General features: G+C 46.2%; 1 protein-coding gene across 1 annotated transcript in view; it reads left to right on the plus strand.

The window, feature by feature from the left end:
- Positions 1-4,820, plus strand: part of T265_04747 (hypothetical protein) — a gene marked incomplete at both ends in the record, with an annotated part of 61,372 nt that extends 56,552 nt beyond the window's left edge. Inside the window, 3 exons of the mRNA XM_009169560.1 lie at positions 411-488; positions 2,479-2,571; positions 4,389-4,820. Coding sequence (XP_009167824.1) covers positions 411-488; positions 2,479-2,571; positions 4,389-4,652 — 435 coding nt within the window. The remainder of the gene's footprint in view (positions 1-410; positions 489-2,478; positions 2,572-4,388) is intronic.
- Positions 4,821-11,109: the final 6,289 nt, after the last annotated feature.

Genomic DNA, 11,109 nt, shown 5'->3' on the forward strand with positions numbered 1-11,109 from the left:
TTATCGGGAAATATTGACAAGGTGAAGTCCAAATGAGACTTTACTCCTGATTCGTGGCTCTGAGCTTGTTTTTTTAGAAGAACATTACTCCTTTCATCGTGCGACTGCTCATGAGCTGGAGCACTGGGGGTGGGGACACGTAATTTCATAGCGTTGAGCTAATTGCTGAGAGTTCGGTGGGGCCGATATCATACCCTGTCACTTGTTCTTTTCTCGAATGCTCGTCTAAGAGAGGCGTTTAACTGATGTTTAACTACAGAAGTTCCTCCCCCCTCCTCACAAATAATTCTTTCTAGGTAACTCATTCGCGCAATGTAGTCCATTCACCTGCATGGCTGTTTACCTCGTTGTCAAGTTGTAATGTTTAGAAGGCCTTACTGTAATTCCTTTCGTTCTTTGGCCCTCTTCAGGTTTACATACTGATTTCGTTTCAATGCAAAGACCATGGCTTTTGTACTGAAGTCCATACATTCCTGTGTCTTCTTCCGGTAGGTTTGTACTGACATTCGTTTCTCATCGATTTTTCAGCTTTGCTAATCGACCTTTCGCGATCATTGTCTTTTGCACCTCCAAACAATTCGTCTGGTACATTCCAGAACCATCTACCTATAAGTTGCGTGAAATATGGTTAAGTCACGCAGTTACTACGGGCGATCGTGTCGCTTTCGCTAAGGGCTTCATGCTGAACTAACATTCTCCTATTTGTCGATTGAATACGTTGTGTGTGGACTATAGTCTTATATACACTGCTTATATATACCATTTTTCTGTAGTATTGACACAGTCTGGTTTTACGATTCACAAGCATTTCGTTCCTGCGTTTCTCGTACTGCTTTGGTGTCCCGGTAGATTGAATTTCATTTTAGTGGAACATTCGGAAGATGTAACGCGAGTGTCGTGCTGCACAGCGTAGGACTCGAAAGGACATTTTGGACAGGAATATCAACAGCATATTCCGTAGTGTTGATAGAGAACCCGGTTGAACTTCACATCATTCCCTTGCTGGTAATAATTTGCCACTAAATATACTGCACAGATGGACTGATTAATATTTCAATTGAAGTTCAAAGTGACTTTCAAGATATTGCAGTGCGTTTCAATGTTTCAGTAGACAGCCCACCACCGGTTTCCCCCATTATTGAGGCTATCATGCAGGTCCAGTCCTCGGATGTCCTAATGGAACACTAACTTGTACGTATTTTTTGATAGCCCCCTGATTTGTGTCTTAGGATGGACGAAACCGTTGATGTCAAATTTTCTTACTTGACGAGGAGACTACAGTGTATACAGCCTGAGAATTTTGAGACACCTGCTTGTCCTTTTTCCACAGCTCTGTTAGGTTGGAAAGTCCGAATATGCGCGGTTTTTCCTTATGCTCCAGATGCAACCCACAGGTTATAGTTTTAGCGATCAGTTGGGTGCCCAACTTCGCGATCGGGGTAAACCTACAAGAGCTGTGCCGGAAATCGCTAATAATTGAGAGCTTCAGAGTCCAATATAGGAAGCAGTGTTGAACACTGATGTCATGTCAATAATGATGATGATGAATATAGGGTATCAGTGTGTGAATATTTCTAGGTTTTTAGTTCTCCAATGTCGCCGTTGGAACAGTCTAGGTTTTGTGAGACGTTAAACCACAATAAGCCCAATTCACGAGGTCGTTTGCATGTCAGGCATTCAAAATTTGAGTTCACACTTGGAGGCGCACTTTAGTCGATTTCAAGGCAAAATTTCGGGTTGCGTACATTGACCGATGAATCGCGCCTGTCGCATTCAAAACACCATCTTCCACAACTGACAACTAAATGGAACACAAAAAACGGGTGCATCCTTCTCCAGCCTTCTACTGCGGAGATGCTTTGCATCAACAGTTGGATGGATGGATTTCAGGAGCTGCGTAGCTCGACAGTTGGCATCTATCAATGGGATAGTGCATTTCTGGGACTGTATTTGATCGACTTACTCTCTCGGCAAAAACTAAGCTTGATGCGATTTCGGACTAATCACTACTTTTAGTTGGCATCTATCAATGGGATAGTGCACTTCTGGGACTATTTGATCGACCTACTCTCTCGGCAAAAACTAATTTTGATGCGATTTCGGACTAATCACTACTTTGGCTATGTCCCGTGCGGGCAGTGAAGAACTAACAGACAGACTGTCACACTTGTGAAGGCTAAAGTGTGAGCTCTCAAATTAAAACCTACTTTGTTTTTACTCTATACGCACCCATCCAATGGGTGTAAGTAGAAGTTGTCGATAAAACTGGTTCACGGGTTCGCCTGGTTCCTTGACTGCGGCAATTTACACACCCCTCTGTAGACTTCATACACGGTTTGATTTTTTCTGATTCTGTCTTACCGTAGAGTGTGGAACTTCGGAATTCGCTATGATTGCTTCGTTCAATTTATACTTAGACTGTACCGTTTCCATCCATTTTGCTCAGAATTTCCCGTTTTTTTTCTTACTTTTGTGTAGATTATCTCGTACATTTTGTTGAGAAATTGCCTGGGCCTGCTTCGTCGCAGCCACAGTACTCTGTTTGCATGGTTTGGTGACATCTCGTTGGAGGTAAGTGTTGTTGACGCTACAACACACATTATCTAAATCTTTTAACTTGCTATCCGTGTTCACTCTTTGGTAAGATTCCGCCATGTCAGTCTGGGCGGATGGCTGTATTGCAATCCAACACATCACGAAGGTTGAGATGCTGTTGAGCTGTCCAAACGTGAGCAGAAGCGAGTAAAAGATCGGTTGGTTCAAACCACTCGTCATTTGGTCAGAAGCTGGCGCTGCAGTAAATATTGCAGGTGTCTTTTTGTAGCAAGTCACCGTCCCCATGCCCTACGTCCTATGTGCACGCTTTGGAATGTACTCAGTGACCACAGTCATTGGGCGAAGGATATCACTTTGGTCAAGGTACAGAGAGGTACTACATTATGCATTTGACAGTTATACGGAGGAGTCGCTTGATTGTAATTCAAATGCTTGTCTCTTAGAATCCGTAACATTGATTGGAGAACATAGGCAGGCTAGCTCATGCTTCTTGTGACATGCTGCTTGTAACATGCCCATTCTATATCTCACATGATGATTGTGTATGAGGCTTTTGTACTACGGTTACATAACTCCATAAATGAATGTGTTCTTGTAATAGTTGTTTCCTCGTATTTTATGATAATTCCATGTGCGTGTTTACCTAAATTCCCTGCTGATGTAAGTACGTCCACCTGCGCCCTAGGCAGTTTCTCGTAATTGCACACAGTACATGCCCGATTCGTAGTAGATCTTTTTCTGTCCTTACCAAGCATGAAACACTTTGCCAGGTGTAATTGGGCCAGGAAAGTGTCTTTCCGTCCCGAACCAATTGAAATCAGGAGTTCCCTTTTTTGGCGGACAGGTGGCTGGTGCTCATAGAACCACCGAGAGCATTTTGCTGCAACGGCAACAGGAGCTTTCATTTCAGATTTCTCGGATTAACTATTGCGTGGTTGTCATCAGAGTTTTGGTTGTCGGTCTATTCGCCAAGCTTGGCAAACGTTTCATCACCAGTCGAGGTGCGTCCTCAGTGCGGGATTGGATGTGTGACAATGTCATATCGATTGGTGATGAAGCGTTAGCAATCAGATTTCCCAGCTCAGCGAACAAATCAACAATCCGAGCTACTTATATCCAGTAGCATAGGAATTTTCTGGTTGTGCGAAAGGACTGTTAAACCAGGTCCAGCAAAGATGAGCTACATTCGGGTCGAAAGCCATTGATTTGGTCTTCTACAAGGCAAGTAGACAGGAATCGAGGTGCTTGAAGACCATGCTAGTGACAAAAAGACAGTTATTCCAAAAATGTGGAAATGCATGCTGTCCTTGCCCTAATAAACCTTTTGATCATGCCAACTGGTACGTTTGCTTACCCTGGATGCATCCTAAATCACATTGAACTTCTCCGAATGTGTGGCAGTCTTTTGACTGTATCAGTCATACAAACATCGTTATAGCCACTTTTTTAGTTTTTCGAGTGGGCATCTCTCTATGAGAACCTTCTTAAACTACCTCTCAGTCGAGAACTGATTTGAATTGTCTTTTCTGGAGTAAAATCCTCTCGGTCTCAGTGAAAAGAAATACAGAAGTGCACCTTGCACCAAGTCATGAAATAAGGTCACTTTTATCCACGTTAGCTCCACACGGCTTGTGTGCATCCGCATGAAGCGTGTATGAATTACCAAAGAACCGAGACCGCCAAAATGTGTTCACGATCGTATCAGGTCTCTGTGGTGTCTCGCAACCAAACAATTGCTGTCTGCTTTATGGCATCCTCTTTAGAGATTGTTTTGTCGCGTTGCCACATATACTAAACACTGTGCACTATCTCTTTCTTTCTGATACACTCAGCTTTACGTGGCTCAGCATCATATCTGGTTGTCAGCCGACGCAAATGGTATACTTGTTTTGCTACCCGGTTACCCTTTGTTCAACCTTGCACTCACTTCGTTCGTCTTCGTGTGCGTGTGTTGTGAATTGCGCAACATCACAGCGCGACTCAGACGCCTTCTCATACCAAACAGTGCACTCTTATTGCTTCGAAATCTCATTCTGTTCTGTATAACCCTTCATCTTATTACCAGATCACCAGGGTTGGATTTCACACTTCGGTAACACCCTATGCAGCCACTCCTTTTTGTGCACATGTGATATCGTTTGTTGGATTCCTTTCTTAGTTTTGTTGTTTGGAGCGGTTCTAACTTCGTTATTCCATTTTTCAAGTATCAATGTGTATTTGGTCAGTTTGGACGTTACATATCAACCTTTAGCAATAGTTCCGCTATTTCTCCCGCTTATTTGTTGCTTGGTTCCCTGGGTAAAAACTGGGCAAATTTTCATAATACGAATTGCTTATCAGTTTAATTCAGCCAATTACTGGGAAATCGTTGTTCCCTGGTTGTGCTTGACGTAGCCCATGCCATCTATACCGACCCGGACATGAATGTTGACGGCACGTTTGTACGGAGTCTTCCAAATCAAGAGCTGGCCATGTATTTTCTGAAAGCTTTTACTCAGTGTTCCGCCGCAAACAACACTCGATTCCTATCCACGATCCTTCTAATGCACCAAATCAGTCGATCGCATTCTCGAATCAGCCGGGGTTGTTGTAAGGTTTCCCAACTCGCTGACTATCTGCACTACCCAACGGTGTAAATGTGCATTGCGGTTCATTGGGATGACCGACCTGCCTGCTCTACGCTGTGCCTCCAGGTTCGTCGACGCAGCGTTTCATGTTATTCGGTGTCGCCCGAGTGCATACGACCTGGAACCGCTGTCAAGCTGAGTGCGTCGATAAATCATTAGTGGATACATGGTTTAAATTTGGGAAACACTCCCGGACTACCTTCCTGTTCAAGTGTGACACTATTACCTGTTGGGAAAGCATCGACGAAAATGAGTGTAGGGCAGCGTCCATCGTTTAGGATTCCAGAACACCTCTCGCGTGAGGCTCAAAAATCGAACCACTGGAGAGATTTAACCGAAATTGATTCAGGCAAGCAAATTGCTTTCACTGTGGAGTTGGGCACAAATTTTGCATCCCACCAATAAATGAGCAAAGTGCGGAAAATGAAGCATAAGGAACATGACATAAGTAGAGTCGTATGTGAAAGCAAACTTCTGTGATTTACTGATGGGTTGACAACAAGTAGATATTGACCATGTTTACTGTTTGTACGAGCATAGACGGTCATATCGTCTCAGTGCGCATCGACATCTTCCCGGTCCTCCAATGGAACTTCTACGGGTATGCAACGATTTTCAACCAAACGTAACTCCCTCCTTTCGTCTAACTCGACAACGGTCTGTATGGTAGCTTGCGTCAGTGTGCTTTTCGCGACCCACCCAGGAAAATAGGAGTACTCTAGAGTTTTATTATGTACTTGTGATTGGGTACGGGGATACTGATTCTAACAGAGGCCAGGCTTGCCACACATGTAGCACCGGCTCGTTCGAGGGTGCCTCCGCGATTCCGTCCTCATGACTGCACGCTGTTCGGCGAGTTGGTCCACTCCCGTCTACAGTTCTTCCGCTGGTGAACCATCCCTATTCTCCAGGGGCTGGAACGCGGCCAGTGGTGCCTCGGGCAATTCCCGGACCAGACGCACCAGCTCCTCCACATTCAGCTGGCCAATTGCTCGCGCCGACCCCAAATGGGCACCAAGCACCGGCTGCACACCTTCGACAAACTGGTCCGACAGCGACTGGTGGCGCGGCATTCCGTCCAAGCGCCATTCTGACCGTCTTGAACCGCCTCATAGCCTCCTGGCGGTCGACCGCCGTGTCGAACTCCGACGCAAGGACTTCTTTCGCGGCGGCCCACTTCATCTTCCGAGGGCCTCTTCTGGTCACAAATAGGGCCACCCTCGCCCGGCCCCTGAGAAGGGCCTTCAGAGCCACCAACTTACTCCGGTCGGCACCCAGTCCAGCAGCCTCTGCAAACTCCTCAAAGTCTTCCAAGTAGGTCCTAACAACCCCATTCTCGGAGGGTTGTGGACACGAATCTTCATCCTTATCCTGGTCACGGCACCAAATGTAAAGCAATAGGGCCTTCGCTGCGTAGTTATTTATTAGAAAATGCCAACTGGCCGGTTATAATGATAATACTAATGATAATGTTTGTTCCCACCTTGTGGGTGGCATACCGTCTAACATGACCACATGTTCACAGTTAGAATGAAGCATGACTGAGGGATTTGTGAGGATGCGGATTGCGCGAGAAGAGGACAATGTCGTAAACAGTGGGAAATGTCCGATTAAATAACAGTAAAAAGTTTCTCTTCCATCTTGTTGGGAACAATGGGCATGAGGTCCGACTATTTCGCAAACATAGCCGGCTGTCATGAACTAAAGCTGAAAACCATTGTTGGCCATGAGTGACCTTGGACGGTTACGTAAATGGCAGGAGTCACAACGAGCAAAAGCTGGAGATCGGGATGAAATAATTCAACTTGGGAACACATGGCGAGTTTTGTCTCAAGAATGTGGTTTAATCTGAAACTAAGCGGACTCACTAGTTTCACTACTGTAGGGAAGTCAGGTGCAGGGAAACAGACTCATCATCGTTGTCAGCTGCAATAACCGCGTACTCGTCGTACGGTGGTTGTAGCTGCCGCAGTTCCGTTCACCGATGATTCGAAGGGGGGTAGGTACCTGCGCATTGCAGGCGGGAGCTGACAAATTGGTGCAAAATTGCAGCAGTCAGTGGGCTGTCAAGTGGGGGTTGGGGTTGGAAAAGGGGCTATGCGTTGAGGGCGCAACTGGGCCATGTCTGTCAATGTCTCTAGCCATTGATATGGCCCGTCCCTGGGTCCTTATCCAGGAAGACGACAGTGACCAGCGCAGCTGAGTTTGCCGGTGATGGCTTTCCTACTTCGCTGCCAAGTCTTTGTTTGGCCGCCTCTGGCTCTCTTCCACCCTTCACATGGTTGTGCGAAAAGAGCCCTTCGAGGGAGTCGGTCGACTGGAATACGCAACACGTAGCCAAGCCAGAGCAACCTCTGCAGTGTGATTAGTTCATCTATCGAGGGTGGGTTATTTCTCCCGAATACCATTCGACGTACTTCAGAATTGCTGATCCGGTAATCCCACCAGTTTCAGGCAATGCTCCGAAGACATCGGTGGTCAAATGCTGAAATTCTTTTGACGTCTTCGGCGCGCAGCGGCTAGGTTTCTGATGCATATAGTAATATGGAGCGGATCGCAGCATTGTGAACTCGACCCTTGACACAGAAGCTGATGTCCCACCTACCCCACTTGTGACGTAGGTTCACAGAAGCTGCTCTGGCCTTCTCGATCCGGATGGAAGTACCATCGTTCGCCAGACCACCGGAACTGATACAGCTGCCCAGGAGAACAGATTATTGGACAGGGAAGCGAAATCACATTATTTGACTGTTGCCCTATCCAAGCAAATGCTACAAAGCACCTCCACAAATCCCTTAATAGATCGCGCTTCTTAATAGACGCGGAGCGAAGGTGCAAGAAAACGTACTACTCGCATGCTTCTGCATTAGTAGTATCCCCGTTACATGCACCGTGGTCACCAACGTAGACGACCATATCATCTCAGTACGCATCGACATCTTCCCAGCCCTCAATTGGAATCCGCATGTGTATACAATGATTTCTAAATCAAATCCAAATCAAAACTCCGAATCCGGGATCGAATGTTGCAATGATCGCGGGTTTAGTTCATCAATATAATATGGGAATATACAAAGTACGGCACCATGGGTAGGATTAATCTTGAGATTTCTGTAGTCCAGGCTCTGTGTACAATCGTGCGGATCTTACTGTGCTTGCATTGGGTTGTCTGTTGATAGTGCTCACGGAAGCATCATTAGGACTGGGAGACAGAACCAGCCTCGGGGCGGATTGACCTGTGTTTAAAACGTATCAGATCAGTATGATGCATCCGACACGAAAAATCATCGAAATCCATGCACACCATTGACTGGCTGGTCTCATTTAACACAAGACCAATCGATAGACTTTATAGTTACCTACATGATTGGTCACGTACTCACTGAATTATTTTATTGGACTTATGTCGACTCTCAAAACAACTCGCCTTTCAGAGCACCTCAGGATCAATGTTGAGCTATCACAATACGTGGCTTGCCTGCAACCTCTATGAAACTTTCATGCTTTGTCTTCAACCCTTCCTGAAGGCACCCAGCGCAGGATTAAGGTGCCCCGTCTAGTAGCGCCCGCCAACTTATAATGAAGCTTTATACAAATCGTGAGTACTAATCCAAATCACCATCAATGGAGCCAGGCCTATGAATGTCCTCAGGAATAGGATTTATGGGCGCTGGGGGTAAGACAGTCAGAATTTTGCCCATATCTATTTCAATCCACAACATAGCCAAAACCTTCGAAGTCGGACACAGTAACAGAGCGCTTCTTCGAATTAACGACTATATTATCAATATGAGACTGATGACATGTACCACATAGTTATTAGTCATGTTCTCTTGGACTACCATGAGTAAGCACCTCAGTAGCTCTTTTGGTGTATCCATTATTTACCGAAATTGGCCGGGGTTTTTAAAAGTCTTGGTAGCCTGTAAGTCAGTGTGCGTGAGCTTAAAGTAAAGCAAATCCAGTTGGGGCTAACAACCCTGTTTGGTTTCGTTGTGCTGGGTACTTTCAGCAATACTAACTGTCTGGCGCCTCCGCGTCAGTTCCAACTAGTACCCAGGACAGGCTCGTAGGGCTCAAATGTGAGGAATGTGACAAGTGCCGAAAAGCTAAAGCTAACGTGGTGGCTCACCATCGAACGTGGTCGCCCAGTTAGCATGCGCTGACTGTTCCTGGCTCTTTCCGAGGAATCTTGGATCAGTCAACTTCGCCGGCAAGCACACGCCACACACCATAATGCGGATAAGCTTGGTAGAATGCGGAATTTCAGTGTTTCCTAGTCCCAACAAAAACCACAACTCCTAGTTGGCCTTGTTAACTATCTACATCCGTCTTGTAACATGAAGACTGCACTGTCCGAGAGACTGGAGTAGTATTTTCCTGGTTGATCGACTATCAACATCAAAACCGGTATTCGTGAGCTTGACAGGCACGCACAATTGGACGGATCATCATCTGGTGGCCCTGACCAAAAAATAGCCCATGTAGCAGTCCATTCATCAGAGGCTGATGCCTACATAGGCTGGTTTAAACACTTCGTGGGTTGCGCTGTGTAACTCTTGAAATCCCATACCAACAGTCCTCTCGCTAGTACTGACCTGGCATTTGTCTGAAATTTGCATTCTGGCATCATGACACCGGGGCAAGCCATGTCACCTCTAGAACTGCACGCCTACAGACACGTGGCATCTCACCTTCAGACGCCGTCATTAGATCACCCATCGTGTGCCGGCCAACCGTAAGTAGATCCACCGGGCCAACCGCATCGCTATTTAGACCCTATACCAACAAAGATGCAGGGTCTACTGCGTTCGATGGGTCATGGAAAGACCTACACAAAGTTAACAGTGTTCTACATCTGGGCGCCAGACTGTATTAAAGACAGGTGCTCTCTGATTAAACACATGTGAATATCCGGCCAAGTTGCGCAGTGCTACCATCCAATTGGAGTTTATTCAATCTGATTACAGGTGAGGAAGTTGGTCGTACGATCCATTTAGTGGGCATTTCCTCCCCATATCCAGACAAGCTTACTCCCGTGATGCCGCGCCGGTTCATTGTCAACGCTCTGGCTGGATATTACAACAGACTTTTATTATCCGGATTTTGTCCGCCGCATTCGTGTATTGCACGTATTACCCTTGTTCCGGAGGTCCCAAATCCGAATTCACCGGACAGGCCGAGACCTATTTTCGTGTCATTCGTTTCTGTCCAATGCACCTTCTCTTACTTTAATTTTCATGTGTACATCGATGGGGTTGTTTGGAAGCAACATATTGGTTAACGCCCTGCTTTGTCAATATCCGGCGACTATTTATAACCTCAGTTTGGCGTTTGTGAATATCTCGAAGGCGTTTAATTCAGTCCTGCACGACACAAATGTGAGATGTACCGGGTCCTTTAGTGCACCATCACGGATTCACGGATCGATACACAGGATCGAGGCTAGTGCCCAAGTTTCCCGGGTCGCTTCTGTTCTTGTCGGTCAGTGGCCGTCGTTCACCTGAAAGACACAAGTGAAAAAAGGGCGTAGCACTACTCATTATGTACTCAGCACGGGGCAGTATGCTTGGCAGCGTTAGGATTCGCATAACTAAGTGTCCAACAGTGCTTTTAACTGGGTTCTAGAAGGAGCGTGAAGAACCACCGGAGGAAGGTCATTCCACGCACCTACTACCCGAAATGAGAAAAAAATTTGTCTAATGAATGTGTGTGTTCTGTGCGTGAAAATGTTCTCACTATTTCCCTGCCGGGTGTTTGCTGAGTCAACGGTAATAAACCCGTTTGCCAAGCTTTGTTCAAACAGGATATAAGTAAGAATTAGGTCCCCTCGGAGGCGACGGTACTCCAGGGAAAAGAAATCAAGCACCGCGAGACGCGTTTCGTAGTCCACGGATTTGAGGCCGACAACCATTCTCGTGGCGGC

The sequence above is a fragment of the Opisthorchis viverrini genome (genome assembly GCF_000715545.1).
Source record: "Opisthorchis viverrini unplaced genomic scaffold opera_v5_79, whole genome shotgun sequence".
Lineage (NCBI taxonomy): Eukaryota > Metazoa > Platyhelminthes > Trematoda > Opisthorchiida > Opisthorchiidae > Opisthorchis > Opisthorchis viverrini.